At 31.7% G+C, this 19,184-nt stretch overlaps 3 protein-coding genes across 3 annotated transcripts; all 3 read left to right on the top strand.

The window, feature by feature from the left end:
• The first annotated feature begins 8,806 nt into the window (after window positions 1-8,806).
• LOC146932079 (CBS domain-containing protein CBSX2, chloroplastic-like) lies at window positions 8,807-12,163 on the top strand. The gene is made up of 8 exons (XM_085703680.1): window positions 8,807-9,191; window positions 9,292-9,379; window positions 9,531-9,595; window positions 9,719-9,767; window positions 10,054-10,100; window positions 10,743-10,858; window positions 11,522-11,579; window positions 11,672-12,163. Exons 1-8 carry the CDS (start codon window positions 9,024-9,026, stop codon window positions 11,744-11,746), a joined length of 666 nt encoding a protein of 221 aa, XP_085559806.1. The 5' UTR covers window positions 8,807-9,023; the 3' UTR covers window positions 11,747-12,163.
• Window positions 12,164-12,692: 529 nt separating this feature from the next.
• LOC146932078 (abscisate beta-glucosyltransferase-like) lies at window positions 12,693-14,739 on the top strand. The gene has a single exon (XM_085703679.1). The coding sequence runs from the start codon at window positions 13,074-13,076 to the stop codon at window positions 14,499-14,501; it is 1,428 nt and encodes a 475-aa protein (XP_085559805.1). The 5' UTR covers window positions 12,693-13,073; the 3' UTR covers window positions 14,502-14,739.
• A 2,066-nt stretch (window positions 14,740-16,805) lies between these two features.
• On the top strand, window positions 16,806-18,649 carry LOC146932077 (putative UDP-glucosyl transferase 73B6). The gene has a single exon (XM_085703678.1). It carries the CDS (start codon window positions 16,972-16,974, stop codon window positions 18,406-18,408), a length of 1,437 nt encoding a protein of 478 aa, XP_085559804.1. The 5' UTR covers window positions 16,806-16,971; the 3' UTR covers window positions 18,409-18,649.
• Window positions 18,650-19,184: the final 535 nt, after the last annotated feature.

The raw sequence follows: 19,184 nt of genomic DNA, 5'->3' as shown, positions 1-19,184 counted from the left end.
TTGTTTCTTCCCCCTCCTTTTCATTTATATGAACATGTGCAATGATATAATTTTTTGCATGTGCTATTTAGCCCATCCATACTCCCTCGATGAGAGAAAAAACCAACATTTGCCTATTACATTAGTAGACTTCACTTCAATATAAATCTTGAACTTATTTTTCTTATCAAAACCGCGCAAATCGTAGGGTTGAAAGACTTCTTTATGTTCATTCATCCAACAAACACCAACATAATTGTTGGAGAAATATGTTTTTGCAAGACTCTCCCCCAATTCCCCAGTACGTCGGGTTTCCTCTTTGGTTTTTATGACTTTTTTCCCCTCAGCCTACAACAACAAAATAAATAAATAAATAAATAAGATTAAAAAAAAATTAAAACTGTAATCTCCACAGAATGAATGTGCTTACAGTAGGCCTAGCAGTGAACTTTCTACTTTGCGTTTCATATAAGATCATCATATTTGCTCTCCTCCTTTTCCTCTTTAAATTCATGAAAAACATTTATTTGTGCATCAGAGTGAAGTTGTGTTGACTATATTAACATGGTCCTCTTTGCAAATATGTTCTACATATTATCTCTTGATAATTAGAATAATATGCTGACATTTTAGGATGTTTTTCAGGATGTAATGGTAACTCTTTCAAATTACACTTGATATGTTGTCATTGATAAATGGGTCCATGCTCCTTCGATGATAATTTTTCTTATGTCCCGTTTGGTGCGCATGATATGATAGAGATATGATACGATAAAGAGTTGAATAAGGATATGATATGATAGTGATAGGACATACACTTATTATATTATATGTTTGGTGCACACATGATAAGAAAGATGATAACATTAATTTTTTTTTTGTCCAATGGCACTCAAAAAACATTTTTTCCCATTAGCACACAGAAGAATCGATGGACAATTACATAGATATACACCAATTGTTTTTTGATAGAAATAAACATCCACCCCTTGATTCGATGAAACAAAGGATTTTGGACAAAGGTAACGATGATGAAACAAAGGATAATTGATCAAAGATAGATAATAAATATATGAATATGCAACAACGATGGGGAAACACAAACTCAGATATTAGTTTGATGTCGATTATAATACAAAAACAATAACTAAAAGTAATATTGGGGGAATTGAAAGGTAGAAACACAAAATTAGGAAGAAAAATTGAAAGTTAGGGTGGAGATGGGCGGTTGCAGTGGGAGTCGAAGATGGGTCTTTTGCTAACAAAACAACAAATGTGTGTGACGTTTTTGCTACCAGGTTGCTAACTCACCAAAAACTAAGGATTCGCAAAACAAAGGGTGAATAGGATATGATTAAAAATAAGAAGTTTAACTTATTTTTTCTTATTGGTGCACCAGACAACGTATTGAATCAGGATATGATAGTTTTATCATATCATATCTCCTTATCCTATGCACCAAACAGACCCATTATTTCTCCGTAATCTCCGTCAACAACAAAAACAATAACAATAAAAATAGAAAGTTCAAATTCCTTATCAAATCAATAAAGTTCCAACCTAATTAGTTTTCATACTGGTGTAAAAATACAAAGGTATCAAATCAGTAAGAGAAAATCATAAATTTTCTTTTGTCTCACCATAGGAATAGAAATTTGTGCGTCAACTTTAGACTTTTTTTTAATTCAATTTTCTTACATGTTTGAATATAGAAAACGTATGTGGTGATCATATTTGAACATAGAAAACATTGCACGTTATAATTTTTTTTTGGGAAATGCATAGTTGTTTAATAGAGGAAATAAAATAAAATTAAAATGAACCGAGAGAAAGGAAAGAGCACTTGGAAGGAAAGTTTGCTTCCAAAACCCTTCATTCCTCTCTACTATTTCATTTCGTTACGATTTCAACCATAAAACCCTTCCGGCGTGAACACTTCTTCAACTTTAATCTGAACCATTTTTCACCCCCACTATCAGTGGTGTGACTATAAATTTTGAACAGTGAGGGAATTATATATATATATATATAAATTTGTAATAGTAAATATGTATACTCCCTTTATTACTTTTTAACCATTGTAATTTATCACTTCACACATGTCAATGTAACCATAATATATTTAATCATCTATAATAAAAAAATATAAAAAGTTTATATTTTTAAAATATTCATTGAAACGAATTTTACATCTTATATATTAATAAAAAATATAGTCGGATTATGTTATATTAATAGTACAAATGATCAAACTGCAACACTTAAAAAGTAAACGAGAGTGTATTACATTTATTTTTTCATTGCTTATAAATAAAATTATCATAATTAAAACATTGTTCAAACCTCAAATCATATTACAATTGAAACTACGCTCAAACTTCAAATCATACACATATACTATAGAACTTATATTACATGCAATACTTCCAATTTTCAATCTATAACTTAATCATTTGTTATTGTGCACAAATGCATAACCTTTCACTTTTTATGGGTAAATAAGCCTTCACATTTTTAAAATATAACAAAAAATTAAAACTCAGCAAAAACACATGTCACTGTGTATGGTGTGTAGATTATGGTTATAGAGTTTTGAACATATTTATTCATTAAGTAATATTCAATCAACATAAGGTATCTAAACTCTAACATCTTGATTTATATCAAATACAAAACATTATCTTGACTAAAAATTATATCGTTGATGTTGAACGTTTTAAAGTTGCATAATGTAGACACATGCTATCCACTGAGACCATAAGAAAGTAGCATTAGCAATTAACAATTATATACAAATAAAAAAGAAAATCAACCCCATGATCTACAACCAAGTGATTAAACTTCATTGCTTTTAAAACACATAAAAAATACGTGTTCAAAGTTCAAATCTAGAAATAAAACATTTTCACAAAATACAACAAACAACTAATCTTGAACCAATATTTTTTTTTAATGTTTTTTTTTACAACAACTAATATATTGAACCAATATATTTTTGGAAACTAATGTTCATATTAATATTGTAGATAAGCAATGCGATGACATTGTCTTAAAGAACCTCTCATCAAAGAGTTGAAAGAAATGTTGTATGACGGAGTGCGTACATTAGATTCATCAAAAAATTAAATGTTTATGTTGAAGTCACCTTTGATGTGGACAATATTAGTAAACTAAAATGTTAATGAAATAAATATACATACAATTTACTATTGTTGTGGGTACTCAAAATGAATTTTTTATTTCATTATAATGAATGATTATATGAAGACAAATTTGACTATTCTAGAAAATACGAAAAAGTGATTAATTCATGTATGTACCTTAAAAGAAATTGACATTCAAAGAAGTGTGTGTGTGTGTGTGTATTCACCAATACAACATAAAACTACTAAAACCACAAAACAATTCAGTAAAGCTACAAGTCATCTCAAGTGTAGAGTGTGCTATATGTAAAATATACCTGAAAGATTTCATTCCAATTCATTGTAACGTGTCATGGACAACTTTAGCTCACCCTTCTCTTTAAGAGGATCTATATATTCAGTTACACTATATTTTGTTTCTTCCCCCTCCTTTTCATTTATATGAACATGTGCAATGATATAATTTTTTGCATGTGCTATTTAGCCCATCCATACTCCCTCGATGAGAGAAAAAACCAACATTTGCCTATTACATTAGTAGACTTCACTTCAATATAAATCTTGAACTTATTTTTCTTATCAAAACCGCGCAAATCGTAGGGTTGAAAGACTTCTTTATGTTCATTCATCCAACAAACACCAACATAATTGTTGGAGAAATATGTTTTTGCAAGACTCTCCCCCAATTCCCCAGTACGTCGGGTTTCCTCTTTGGTTTTTATGACTTTTTTCCCCTCAGCCTACAACAACAAAATAAATAAATAAATAAATAAGATTAAAAAAAAATTAAAACTGTAATCTCCACAGAATGAATGTGCTTACAGTAGGCCTAGCAGTGAACTTTCTACTTTGCGTTTCATATAAGATCATCATATTTGCTCTCCTCCTTTTCCTCTTTAAATTCATGAAAAACATTTATTTGTGCATCAGAGTGAAGATCAGAGATCATCATTCTTAGTTCATGACTGAATTTGTGTTATGTACATATCTTCTATATATTCTATCTTAATTTATCTCCAGCAGCAATGACAGGTTGTAGACATTCCTTGTATATGTTCATAAGTTCATGAAGAGATTTACTGTGTTCATCATTTTGTTTTGCATCATTCAGATCTGAATGAGCAGAACCATATGAACAGAAGTTTTCATATGTTTTCAAAATTGACTAAAACCTTTTTTTCACAACTTCACATCAATATTATATTTTATGCCATCAAGTTTTAAAAAAGAATATTAAATACAATGACATTTATTGATCCATGATGAGTTAAAAAACTTTTATAACTTTTACATTTTATACTTAAAGAATATTTGTGACTTGTTTTAAATAAAGGTCAAATACTTGGATATCTTGTTTTAGATTTTTTGTAGTTAAGTAAATTGTTCAGTTTAAATAGATATTATATATTTTGATTTTCAATTTAGATATTTTATAAATAATATATATATATATATATATATATATATATATATATATATATGTGTGTGTGTGTGTGTGTGTGTGTGTGTGTGTCAATGTCTTATATTTTTATATTAGAAGCGTCGACGACTTTATGTTATAATTTGTGCTTCATATAGGTAGATGTTACATCAAATGAATGTGTAAATAAGAGTTTAACACTTTATTTTAATTTATTTTAATGTTTGTATTTCATTGAAAATTTTAAACTTGATTGGGTTAAATTTTTAGATTAACTTTTATCAATAATAGACATCAATTCTCGTTTGTTTATTACTATTAATACAATGAATGATAAATTATATAAAACATTATTCATATTATGGTATATATATATATATATATATATATATATATATATATATATATATATTTCTGTCGCCATGACCACAAAAATAAAATACCACTTGGTCTCCCCTCTTTAATTTTGCTATCAACTCAGTTAACTTGAAATATATATCAATGGAAGGTGGCGTGGGTCCATCTTCATCAGTAACAAGGATGCAGTTTTACTCCCGAAAACCATATAATTCAATCAAAAATGCTATAAATTTCTTAGCAGCATGAACAAGAAGTGTTATGGTGCGATGCGCTTGACAGTGAACGTAGCTGAAACCCACGCTTAGAACGTATTTGGTCATGAGGGAAGAATAAAGATTTGTGTAGATCTGAGTAGAACTGGTAAGTGAAAAGGGTTTTTTGTGTGGGTATAGCTGGTCGAGTCCGGTTGACTAAATCAAACCCACGGCAACCCGAAACCCAACCGAGGTAGGAGATAAGGTGCGGCACTGTAATCGAGGAAGGGTAGTAACACCATAGGAGAAGAAGATGGTTGCTGCTTTAGATCTATTTTTTCATTATTTCTGGTTTCGGATTGTGCTTCTGATCTTATTATTACTAGTACATGGACACCCGTATAAGAAAAATTTGACTTTTTAGATACATTGAGTAATTGATGTATTATGTCTAGAATATATTTCTACTTCTTTGCATGTCAATTTCTTTCAAGCTACATACATGAATTAATAATTTTACTGTATTTTCTAGAATAATCAAATCTGTCTTCATATAATCTTTCATAATAATGAAATAAAAAATTCATTTTGAGTACCCACAACAATAGTAAATTGTATGTATATTTATTTCATTAACATTTTAGTTTACTAATATTGTCCACATCAAAGGTGACTTCAACATAAACATTTAATTTTTTGATGAATCTAATGTACACACTCCATCATACCACATTTCCTTCAACTATTTGACGAGAGGTTCTTTAAAACTATGTCATCTCGTTGCTTATCTGCAATATTAATATAAACATTAGTTTCCAAAAACATATTTGTTCAATATATTAGTTGTTGTAAAAAAAAAAAACATTAAAAAAAATATTGGTTCAAGATTAGCTGTTTGTTATTTTATGAAAATGTTTTATTTTAGATTTGAACTTCGAACACACATTTTTTGTGTTTTAAAAGCGTTGAAGTTTAATCACTTGGTCGTAGATTCTGAGGTTGATTTTTTTTTATTTGTATCTAATTGTTAACTGCTAATGCCACTTTCTCATGGTCCCATTGGATAGCATGTGTGTACTTTATGCGACTACAAAGCGTTCAACATCAACAATGTAATTTTTAGTAAAGGTAATGTTTTGTATTTGATATAAATCAAGATGTTAGAGTTTAGATACCTTATGTTGATTGAATATTACTTAATGAATAGATATGTCCAAAAACTAATTTCAAAAAATTGATTTAGCCTTTATCTATATTTATTTTATGAATATTTGTCTTGCACAAATGTTATATTACACATGAACTCTTATTTGATAAATCCTAATTGATGCTTTTAAACACATCTCCCGACATGTTAAACATCATCCTAAAGGTTGCACATAATTGATTCACATCATCTATTTCAGACAAACCTTTTTCTAATAAGAACACATCTTAACTTCATCATGATTTACTATGACGACTTTTCATTTATAACTATTTCTTCAATAGAATGTATCAAAAGCTTCAATCAGCCATTGAGCAATAATCACGGTTTCTCGAGACACAAAATCACTAACTCTATAAAAATGTGTCATAAAGTCATGGTTTTAAGTAAATGTTATTACATTATCTTCAATACAACCTTGATCAAATCAAAACATACTCAATTTTTTGTTTCTTAAACTCTTACTCATGCTTATATTTTTTTTATTGTGAGACATCGACTTCAATATACAAAAAAAAAAGTTTGGCTAATTCAATTTATCTTAAATTCATGAATTTAATCTATAGTATAAATATTTGTTTAGAAAAAAAAGTTCCTTGCATTTCATTCAATATTTTTTTGTGCTTAATTACTTCATTTGATTTGTGGTCTATTTATTTATTTTAAATAACCGATACCATAATTTTTGCAAGGACCATTTCAATCCTCCTAAAATTTAATTGATTCAAATTATTTTTCGTCAATTTGTTTTGATAACCGATGCCATAATTAATTCAACTCATGGATATTTTAAAAGAATAAAAAAGCTATTGGACATAAACTTAACCCAATAACACAATTATGGACATAAACTGAATTAAAAAAAGATGTAACACAATCTTTTTCATGAATTTCAATGTTTGGGTGTGTTTGTTTCAAGACAAGAAATTACATTCTTTGAATGACATTTCATTTCTACCCATGTGTTTGGTAAAAATTTAGATTTACTAGAAATGTTTTAAAATTATTTAATTAAAAGAATAAAAATGGAAATAAATGTGTGTGAGAGTGAGAATTTATAACAAGTTGAGTTTTATTCCAGAATGTTAGATTCTCATCCTTTTTAAGTATGAGAATAACAATTAACAATAGAAGAAGTCATGTGTAAATAACATTATTGAGAATATGACATTCTCGTGAACAAATTTTCAAAACTTGAAATAAATATGAGAATGTTTCATTTCCAATCTCACATTCCCGAAAATCATATTATAAACCTTAAAACCAGGGGCGAAGACCTCCATATGCAAGGGGTAGTCTTGGCTACCCCAAAAAAATATTATTTTTGAATTGGTCGGTATGGATTTATATCTGGCTACCCCAAATAATAAACATTGAGCTACTCCAAATAAGTTCAATTGCAAAAATTAACTTCAATAGTAAAGTAAAAAAATCACTACAAGATTGATAAATTTATTTGTATTGGTTTGATACTTCCGGTCTCAATAATAACAATAGAGAAACCTTTTTCAACAATAAAAATTATCAAGACAATAGTCATAGACAAATTAAATGGACAATGAGTTTCTTGCAAATAACCTATTTATTTACATTTGAAAAAACATTATTAATCTATTATTAAACAAACAATTATTGATGATATTGGGTTCTTGAAACGCATTTTGTCCAACATTTCTAAATAACGATTTTTATGTTAAGTTCCTAAAATTTGTTAATTTTAGTCCTTAATTTTTTGTTAGAGATTAAATTCAAGACTAAAAACATTTTTCTTTGTAAAATTTTAAAAAACTGAGACAAAAATTGAATATTTTTTTTTTTAAGGAGTAAACCTAAAAAATTATAATTTATGAGACCAAAAATATATTTTATTCTTAAATTTAATATGTTTGTTTTCAAAAAAAAAATCTTTTTTATAGTTGGCCTCTGCATAAATTTTGTGCGAGCTTCGCCACTGCTTAAAACAAACATACCTTTATGTCTGTCTCAATCATGTTTATTGTCATCTTAAATTTTATTTGAAAATACTACAACATTCAATCCAATTAAATTTACCCACAAAAATATAGGATCCTGCACTAAATATAATTTGCGAAGAAGAATTTATATTACCTTGATGTACTCCACTAAATATGATTTGTTGTTGTCAAAATAAAAATTTGACTTTGAAAATTATGGTGCGAGTGAAATTGGTCCCAAAATTCCACAATGTACAACAGATGAAACTTCGAAAATTAGAAACTGTTAACCAAAAACAAAGAAACAGGAAAATTCAATACACACATTAAACACACACGCGATCTTAAACAAAACGACACCGTTGCCAGATCCCGATACCGACTCAGTGTCCACATTGATCGCATTCCACACCGCCTTCAACGGAAAAGTAAAGTACGCTCACGTCTTCTACTTTTCCTTCAACCAATTTTCCCTTTTTTATTTATTTATTTATTTCTCTCTATATATATATATATATATATATTCTCTCTCTTTCTATATTCTGATTATTATATTCATTCATTCTTATTCCACCACCGCCATCATTCAATTCAATTATTTCATCTTCTTCCTATTCATATTCTTCCCCTAAAATAATAGAATCATCTAAATTCACCTCTCAAAATAACACCAGATCATTTTTTGTTTTCCTAAGAAAGGAAATAGAACACGGATTCGGCTTTGTTGCTTCGATTCGTAGAAAAAAAATAGAAAACAAAAAAACAATGAGTTCGATTCATTTGATTAACACTCTCCCACTTAGCACTCCACATCGGGTCATTTTACCTCAATGCCATTCTTTGCTTCCTTCTTCCGCCCTACCAAAACGACACCGTTTTGCGCAATCCGCTGGGTTCACTGTTGTTTCATCCCAAACCGTTAATTCGGTCCCGGTAAGTGTTCTTTTTCTTCGGATCAAGCTTTTTTATTACGCTACCGTGTTTATTATTTTTTTTTCTAATATAGTTTTTATTTTATTTTATTTTATTTTAGCGCGCGAATGGAACCTATACAGTTTCTGATTTTATGACTAAGAAGCATAATTTGCATGTTGTTAAAACCACTACTTCCGTTGATGAAGGTGGGTTCCACTCATAATTGTTTCTTTTTTTAGTTAGATTTAAATATGATTTTAGCCTCTGAGATTATAGCCTAATCATATTTAAGCCTTATTGTTATTATGTGATCCAATGTTAATTTTACATGGTTGTGATTTTTTGTTTTTGTTATAGCTTTGGAGGCTCTTGTCAAGAACAGAATAAGTGGTCTTCCGGTGATTGATGATGAATGGAATCTGGTACTTGATTAATTTAGTTATGTTGTGGTTATGTACAAAAAATGCAAGTACACTGATATGTGTTGTTTTAGTTACTCATTGTACTTGTTTTTTTCGTTTTGTTTCTTTTTTTGGGTGATGTAGGTTGGAGTTGTTTCAGATTATGACTTGTTAGCAATTGATACAATATCAGGTACATAGGACATCATTAATATTTTGTCTTCTGTACTACTGTACTTTAAAGTGGCAAAATTAAATCATTTTTCTTGAAAGCCTTGAGAATGGTTATAATTGTGTATTTTGTCTTCAAATTTTGTGTTGTAGTTGTTGAAACATAGAAGATACCGATATGTTTATGTCTGTTTGCATGTTAATGAGAAAGAAACAGTAGTTTCTGTTTTGGGAAGTGAGTAAAGAAGATAAATAGTTATCTTCATACTGTTGCTAAGTTCTTACCGATTGTTTGCTGTCGCTTTTAGGTAGCAGTGATGCAAGCCTATTCCCTGATGTGGACAGTACTTGGAAAGTAAGTATGGCTGTTTTATGTTCTGCAACCTTGCTGTTGTCATATAAACAATAATTGGATCACTGTATGAATGTTTCTAAATACATTCAACTAATTTTCTGTCAAATCATGATTAATTCATCTTAAATTGATGCTAACTGGTTCTATAGGCTGATTTTGTTTTAATATGGTTTGATATTTTTCAATTATGATGAAGATGAATAATTATGCTCACAAGTTTTGATTTGGGATATAACCAACCATATATTTTATGGGTTATGCTAACCAGTGCACTGTGCCCCTAAGGCACTGGTTAAGGAAGTCAAACAAAGCAAGTTTTAAGTTGAAAACAACACTCTTAAATTGATCACACAAGTTCCAATGCAACACTTCTATATTTGTTTCCTTAGCAAGATCCCCAGGGGGCACCGGTTAGCATTTCCCATATTTTATTTCAATGTTTGATGAATATTTGATTGCACATTTTCCTCAATCCACTCATTTTGTCAGGTGCTGCTGATAGTGATACCTATTTAAATTTTCACCCATGACATGCATTTGAGAAAAACCTTAATCTAGGAATTTTAATTGTTTAGTGATAACTATTATCATTCTGTTAACTGGCTACTTACGTGCAGTTCTAATTATTGTTTTGTATGGCAGACATTCAATGAGATACAAAAGCTGCTTAGTAAGACCAATGGAAAAGTTGTCGGTGACTTAATGACTCCAAGTCCACTTGTTGTTCATGAATCCACTAGTCTGGAGGATGCTGCCAGGTACTGATTTTACATACTGATAAGAACCACTATTTCTTTTTTACGAATAATTAGGGAAGAATCCCGTTGGTTAACGAACAAAAGTGAAAAACTTTAAATGTCTGCAATCTCTCAATTTCCCATAGGATTCTCCGTTGACAAGATAGTTCCTCCTATTAACTCCTCTTAGCTTTGATGCTTGTTGATACATACTGGTTTTTTACTGCTTAGACTTCGAGGGTCTGTAACCTCCCACATGCCGGAAGGCCCAACTCTCTGAAATGACTAGATAGCTCCTTCTCTCAACCCCTCTTCTTATTTATAGCCCAGTTTTATTTTCCCTGTTATCCCAGTCCCAGCCCCCAACTATTAACAAACTAACTAACTAGGTAAATAACTGACCAAGGGGTTACCTATCACATTTCACATACATATTGAATGGCTTTTTTCCTCTCACTATTATGTTACTGATGTCATAATAGTTTATAATTTCTTTCTTATATACTAGGACAGCAAAAATATATGGTAATTTATTGTAACATAAGTACAACCATTTGATTTACACGTATCCATGGAATTGAATCTTTTTTAATGAGATTTCTAATCTCACATCCATCCTATAATGACAATCTTGGTTGTGAACATTGTTCTCCTGATGCCTGACACTATTACTTCTTGTACTAGGCTGTTGCTTGAAACAAAATATCGTCGACTACCTGTGGTAGACAAGGATGGAAAGCTGGTGAGTTATTTATTAATCTCTTGAAAGTTTAAACTTTAACTTTTGTTATTACATCAATGACTTCAGCTGATTGATTTTCACATTTTTGCTAGGTTGGACTTATTACAAGGGGGAATATTGTTAAGGCGGCTCTGCTGTCAAAGCGCTCTGGTGAGAGGCTCGCATAGTTTGACAAAAACAGAATTCAAGTGCTCCTGTAGTCATAGTCAGGTGGATATTTTGTCTATTAAGAATGGATGTATCAGCCCAAAAGGGGAGCTGAAGGCAACTTGTGATGACCTTCAGAGACCTTTAAAGTGGATGATTAATATACTCAAACCATTTAGAGGAAAGTGAGTTATCGATCTCCTTACCCGACATTGTTTCTGTGCGTTGAATTTTTTAGGCTTAAAAAAGTATATATCCAGTTAATATATGTATAGGCTCTCTTAAATCTTGATAGGTATGGGATTGGAGTAAGATCATTTTGAGAACTGTGTAATATAATTTGCAAATTGGTTAGCATTATGAGAACTGTGTAATATAATTTGCAAATTGGTTAGCATTATAGTTTAAACATGATATATAATGTCCCGATCTTCTCATCCTCTTTCCTATTTGTATCATCACAACTTCCTTGTTTAATTGAATAACTAATATAGGCATGCTTGTGAAATTTCTCCATGAATTAAAAAAGAGCAGTGCTATATCCCACGAAGGGATTTCAACGAAAACCAAGAAATAGCCTTGCTCTGCATCAATTTCTTTCATTTTTTTAACAACAAAAAAATAAAAATAAAAGTTGGTGTTTGGCAGAAAACATGGTGAGTGGTGTATCATTCTTTGTTTTCGTTAATGAATTTTTCGTAGTAACAAGCATAATCCATAAAAAAATCATCCTCCATTTAAATCCCATCATTCAATTTAGTGAAACAATTCACTTTTTGAAAAACAACAAAAATCCCAATTTTCAAAAGCAAATGAAACGATTCACCGTAAGAAACGAAACAAGAAAAAACATACACATTTTCAAAAATCAACATCTAGTGTGTGAATGCAAAGTTTAAAACAATGCAACCTAGATGAGATTGTGAAGACACCATTATATGAGTTATTTAATTATCCAAATTCTATAAATAAGTTTTGGCATACATTCCAGAACATTTATCAAAATAAGCAATGCACTCTAGCATAACATATGCATGCATTGAACGTGAGTTTGACCAAATCATTTGCTGAAGTCACAGCTGATTCAAACATGCACCAAGTGGTCCTATAGGTTCATTTTTCATCTATCCATACCTAGAGACTCCGTCAACATGTGAGATGTCTCATGGTTGTATATGTCATTCATGACGTTTTCATGTCAAACTTTTCTGATTGGCCGTACAAAGAATGATTCTATAACATAACTCTTCCATTTTCAACATAATTGGACCTTCATCTTCCTCATAATTCAAAGTTTCTCACTAAGCAAGTCAAGTGAGCTGTGAGCATCATCATCTCCATTTCAACATGAACCATGAAACTGATGCAGTTAAAATATACTTCTTCCCCTTTGTAGGTGGAGGTCATCAGATTCCAATGGTAGACACAGCAAGAGTGTTTGCAAAACATGGAGCTACATCTACAATCCTAACCACACCCTCTAACGCTCTTCAATTCCAAAACTCAATCACCAGAGACCAAAAATCCAATCATCCCATCACAATACAAATTCTTACAACTCCTGAAAATAAAGAAGTAACTGACACAGACATGTCTGCTGGTCCCATGATCGATACCTCGATTCTCCTTGAACCTCTGAAACAGTTTCTAGTCCAACACAAACCAGATGGTATAGTTGTTGACATGTTTCATCGTTGGGCTGGTGACATCATCGATGAACTCAAAATTCCAAGAATTGTCTTCAATGGCAACGGGTGTTTCCCGCGTTGTGTCATTGAAAATATGAGAAAACATGTTGTGTTTGGGAATCTGAGTTCAGACTCAGAACCTTTCATTGTTCCTGGGCTTCCTGATAGAATCGAGATGACACGGTCTCAGATTCCGATTTTCATGAGAAACCCATCTCAGTTTTCTGATAGGATAAAGCAATTAGAGGAAAACAGCCTTGGTATTCTTATCAATAGTTTTTATGATTTGGAACCAGCTTATGCTGATTACGTAAGAAACGAACTGGGAAAGAAAGCATGGCTTGTAGGACCAGTTTCTCTTTGCAACAGAAGCGTAGAAGATAAGAAAGAAAGAGGGAAACAACCCACTATAGATGAACAAAGTTGTTTGAATTGGTTGAATTCTAAGAAACCCAATTCAGTTCTTTACATAAGTTTTGGGAGCGTAGCCCGCGTACCAATGAAACAACTCAAGGAAATTGCTTATGGTTTAGAAGCTTCTGATCAATCATTCATTTGGGTGGTTGGGAAGATTCTCAACTCATCTAAAAATGAAAAAGATTGGGTTCTTGATGAATTTGAAAGGAGAATGAAGGAAATGGATAAAGGTTTGATTTTTAGAGGTTGGGCTCCTCAGCTTTTGATATTGGAGCATGAGGCTGTTGGAGGGTTTATGACTCATTGTGGATGGAACTCAACTTTAGAAGGTGTGTGTGCTGGAGTTCCTATGGTGACTTGGCCACTTTCAGCTGAGCAATTTATCAATGAGAAGTTGATAACTGATGTGTTGGGGATTGGGGTTCAAGTTGGTAGTAGAGAGTGGGGGTCTTGGGATGTAGAAAGGAAAGAGTTGGTTGGAAGAGAGAAGGTGGAGTTGGCAGTGAAGAAGTTGATGGCGGAGAGTGAAGAGACAGATGAAATGAGAAGGCGAGTTAAAAGTATTTCTGAGAATGCTAAAAGAGCTGTTGAAGAAGGTGGAAGTTCTTATGGTGATATTCATGCATTGATTCAGGAGCTTAAAGTTTGTAGATTGGCAAGCCAAGTTTAGATTGTTAAACAATGCAAGACAAGTGCTATTCACCTCTGAGGGACAATGCTAGAATAGTAACTTTTCTATTCACATTATGACTCAATTGAAATGCTATTCAATAAACACTGTATGTGATGACATGAACTCATATTGAACCTTTACAAACCATACAAACTAAGATGTGTGTTCTAGTAGAGATCTTCTCAATTTCTCAAAAGAAATAAAGATATCAATTACTAAAACTTTAGGATATAAATATATGTTATATGTCACCACTTTTAAATACGCGCATTTATATGTTAAAACTTTAGTAATGAACATCTCCATTTCTCAAAAGATCTCCACTTGTCAATTCAATCATCAATACATAACTTCGCTTAATCTAATATAAAAGCCAATAAAGTATCTGGTTGGACTTACTCCACTCTATGACTAAAATCAAAGGTAAAAGGTTGTCTTCAAATTCAACAGTGGTGTCTCTGTCCGATAATGTGTTTGAGGGGCAGTTGATGGGACAAGCGATTTGGTGAATGGAGGCTTGATCGTTATATGTATCAGGTTTGATTTGATACGACATTACAAGGTCAAGAAACGGGTAGTATCGAGAAATAGAAGTTTTGTGATGGCTGAGTAGTCCTATTGCAGAAGAGATGTTAATGCTAAGTTTTTTGTTGAGCAGTAACAGTATATACTCAATTACGGGAAGAGGAAGTTGGCGCAAGTAAGGTGTTGTAGGAGCAAGTTGTGTCCAAAAAAAGTGAAGACTGGTTTTAGGAAAGCAGGAACAAGACATTATGTAGAACTTTGGGACATTGACTTCAGCTAAATGGAGCTGGTTATCAATTCAAGTATTTATCCAATGCAAGAAATATGGGTGTCAAGGTTTACGGTTATTTTGAGATGATTGCATGTTATGGAATGGCCTTTGAGTACATTGGTTAACTTGAATATTATATTTGAGGAATGATGCAAGTGTTGGTGCAGAATTGAAAACCATCTTCTGCATAATTATGCAGTAAGCAGATGGTTCTTATGAGTTACAAAGAAAGATGTACCTCACAATGGATGTAGCCTTTGGGTATATGTTGTTTTGTTTGGTTACATCTGTACTGTGTAAAGCATGTGGACTGATGTTATTTCCCTCCATTTATGCACATCTTGTGCCGTGTGGGTAAATTTAATGAAAAAACAACTCCACTTTTCAAAATTATTAACTTATACTCCATCCATCTCAGATTATAAGTCATTTTGATTAGTTTGCATAAATTAAAAAATGTAATTAATTTTGTATAAGAAAGAGAAATTTTAAATTATTTTACAAAATTATCCTTCATTTATGATATGAGAAATATAAATTAAAGAATTTAAAGAGAGAATAAGAGTATAATAAAAAAATAACATTAATGCTTTATTCATATTATTGATTTATAATTTGAGAAAATTTTTTTTTCTTCATAATTTAGGATCGAGGAAGTAAGATATTAAGAATTTAAGATTATTGATGTCTCCTATTTATAAACCTAATTGGATCAACTCCTTTATTTTTCTCTATTTCTATCTTCTAACTCTCTCTCTTAATCTTACTCTTTCCCTTTTAATTATATATTTTTTGTTTTTAATGAAGAAAAATAAATAGTAAGATTAAGAGAGAGATAGAGAGTTAGAAGAGGGAAGAAGAGATCAAAATATTTTCAAGCTAGAGTGCATCGGTGTGCCAGGTTAAGCTTTGATGGTCTATCAATATGCTCCTCCAAAATGGGGACAAAGTGGTGTAATTGAACTCACATGTCTCTTTTCTAAAGCAACGCCTCCACGTCTTTATATATAAACACCTTTTGTTTCTTCTCCACTTACTAGTTGATAGTGTAGTTTTTTTAAAGTATGATTGATAGTGTATTTTTTTCTTCATATTTGATAGTGTACTTGATATGTCGATAAAATCTTGACCAAAAAAATAAAATAATATGTCGATAAAATATCATTTATATGTGTATGTAAATTTTTTTGCTTTTTCATATTTTAACAAACTTGATAGTATTAACTAATGGTTTATTTACAGAGAGGGAGTAAGGATTTGAAAAATAATGAATTTGAATCATAAAAATTTGATAAATTACGTGAAAGTTAAATACTATGAACAACATTAGCACTCTGCTTTTGTCATTAAAAAAAAAGAAAGGAAAAAATAACATTAGCACTCTGCTATATATATATATTTTTAAAATGAGCTCGTGGACTGCGTGGTGAACAGATCTCATCCATGCATGTTGTACCATAGCCAAGTGTTATATAAAAAAATACGTATAAATCAATATTCAAACAATAATATAAATGAAAAACTTTATAAGAACAAATAATATATTAATAGCCCGTGCAAAACGCGATTGCAAGACAGCACTAACTACATCTTTATATAAGCAACAAAACTTTAGCATAGTCTTCATCTTTTCCCTCTCATTGCAAAAATCCAGAACTCACCAAACTCACCATGGGTAACGAAAATCACGAACTTCACATAATCTTCTTCCCATTTCTAGCCAATGGCCACATCATACCTTGTGTAGACCTTGCAAGAGTCTTCTCTTCAAGAGGACTCAAAGTCACCATTGTCACAACCCATCTCAACGTACCTCTCATTTCAAGAACCATTGGAAAAGCCAAAATCAACATCAAAACCATCAAATTCCCTTCACCTGAAGAAACTGGTTTACCGGAAGGTTGCGAAAATTCTGAATCAGCATTAGCACCAGACAAGTTCATCAAGTTCATGAAATCAACTCTTCTTCTAAGGGAACCACTTGAACATGTTTTGGAACAAGAAAAACCAGATTGTTTAGTTGCTGACATGTTTTTCCCTTGGTCAACTGATTCTGCAGCTAAATTCAACATTCCTAGGATTGTGTTTCATGGTTTAGGTTTCTTTCCTCTATGTGTTTTGGCTTGTACAAGACAGTACAAACCACAAGACAAAGTTTCATCTTACACAGAACCTTTTGTTGTTCCTAATCTTCCTGGCGAAATCACACTGACGAAGATGCAGTTACCGCAACTTCCTCAGCATGATAAAGTCTTCACAAAGCTATTGGAAGAGTCTAATGAATCAGAGGTGAAAAGCTTTGGTGTGATTGCAAACACTTTCTATGAACTTGAACCTGTTTATGCTGATCATTATAGACACGAGCTTGGAAGAAAAGCTTGGCATTTAGGACCAGTTTCGTTATGCAATAGAGACACTGAAGACAAAGCATGTAGAGGAAGAGAAGCATCGATCGATGAGCACGAGTGTTTGAAATGGCTACAATCAAAAGAACCAAATTCAGTTATTTATGTTTGTTTTGGTAGCATGACGGTTTTCAGCGACGCTCAGCTTAAGGAAATTGCAATGGGACTTGAAGCTTCTGAAGTTCCATTCATTTGGGTTGTGAGGAAAAGTGCTAAAAGTGAAGGTGAAAATTTGGAGTGGCTACCAGAAGGTTTTGAGGAAAGAATTGAAGGTAGTGGTAAAGGATTGATCATAAGAGGTTGGGCACCACAAGTGATGATATTGGATCATGAATCAGTTGGAGGGTTTGTGACACATTGTGGATGGAATTCAACATTGGAAGGAGTGAGTGCAGGGTTACCAATGGTGACATGGCCAATGTATGGAGAACAATTTTACAATGCAAAGTTTTTGAGTGATATAGTTAAGATTGGTGTTGGTGTTGGGGTGCAAACATGGATTGGAATGGGTGGAGGTGAGCCTGTGAAGAAAGATGTTATAGAGAAGGCAGTGAGAAGGATCATGGTTGGTGATGAAGCAGAGGAAATGAGAAGCAGAGCAAAGGAGTTTGGGAAGATGGCTAGAAGAGCTGTGGAGGTTGGTGGATCTTCTTACAATGATTTTAGCAATTTAATTGAGAATTTGAAGTCACGTGCACACTAATGTATGCAATTAGTGGTAATATGTTTGTTCATCATGTTGTGTGTTTAAAGTTGATGACACATATCTTAGTATCAATAAATGTTAAGAACACTCTCTTTTGTCGGTGTATTAGAAATCATACCTAGGTCATCAAAGTTGAAAGACAAATTTTCAACCAAATGATTCTAGGATAACCGGCTAACACTCGGGTTAGTTAGTGTTTAAACTACTACATTAACTTTTTCTTTAACTTCGTTTTAAACTAGAAGTTTTCTAAGATAATTTTATTTTGTGCGTTACATATGTCAAGAGAGACCGTAAACTTGAAATAATGTGAGTTTGTTGGGATCGTATCATAAACATTTTTTTATTGTGCAAATTCGAGTCATGAAAATGTAACATTAAAACTTTTGAAGTAGAATTCTCGTTTGGGCTGACCTAGTAGTATTGGTTTGGAGCTTGAAGTATGCTCCTTCTCAAAATGTCATGTTCGATTATCTCATGTGCCAATTTAAATGGGCTAGTTAAGTGATTCTCTCCTATATCAATTTGAGTGGGTTGGTTTAGTTTCTCAAAAAATCTTTTGAAGTAGAATTCTGCCGTTTATATGATCAAAGAGATCAATGAAAAAAATTCACCAAAAGCACAATTACTCTCATGATTTGGCATAAAAGTTTAAAGGAGATAGCAAAATTGCTGAAGTTCCAGATTTGACAGAAAACGCCTTTTTTTTTTTTTTTTTTTTTTTTTTTTTTTAAAGTGGTGTTAGATAACCAATCACAATTCACAATTAGTCA

Source organism: Medicago sativa, chromosome 4 (assembly GCF_051527215.1).
Source record: "Medicago sativa cultivar Bolivia chromosome 4, Bolivia_mono, whole genome shotgun sequence".
Lineage (NCBI taxonomy): Eukaryota > Viridiplantae > Streptophyta > Magnoliopsida > Fabales > Fabaceae > Medicago > Medicago sativa.
This window is presented reverse-complemented; position numbering and strand designations above follow the sequence as displayed.

What these genes read in the sequence shown, in the direction of transcription:
- LOC146932078 (XM_085703679.1), top strand. Translation starts at nt 13,074, where the DNA reads ATGAACCATGAAACTGATGCAGTTAAAATATACTTCTTCCCCTTTGTA.
- LOC146932077 (XM_085703678.1), top strand. Translation starts at nt 16,972, where the DNA reads ATGGGTAACGAAAATCACGAACTTCACATAATCTTCTTCCCATTTCTA.
- LOC146932079 (XM_085703680.1), top strand. Translation starts at nt 9,024, where the DNA reads ATGAGTTCGATTCATTTGATTAACACTCTCCCACTTAGCACTCCACAT. An exon ending in TTGATGATGAATGGAATCTG is followed by an intron (nt 9,596 to 9,718) that starts GTACTTGATTAA and finishes TGGGTGATGTAG; the next exon opens with GTTGGAGTTGTTTCAGATTA. An exon ending in AGTCTGGAGGATGCTGCCAG is followed by an intron (nt 10,859 to 11,521) that starts GTACTGATTTTA and finishes TTCTTGTACTAG; the next exon opens with GCTGTTGCTTGAAACAAAAT.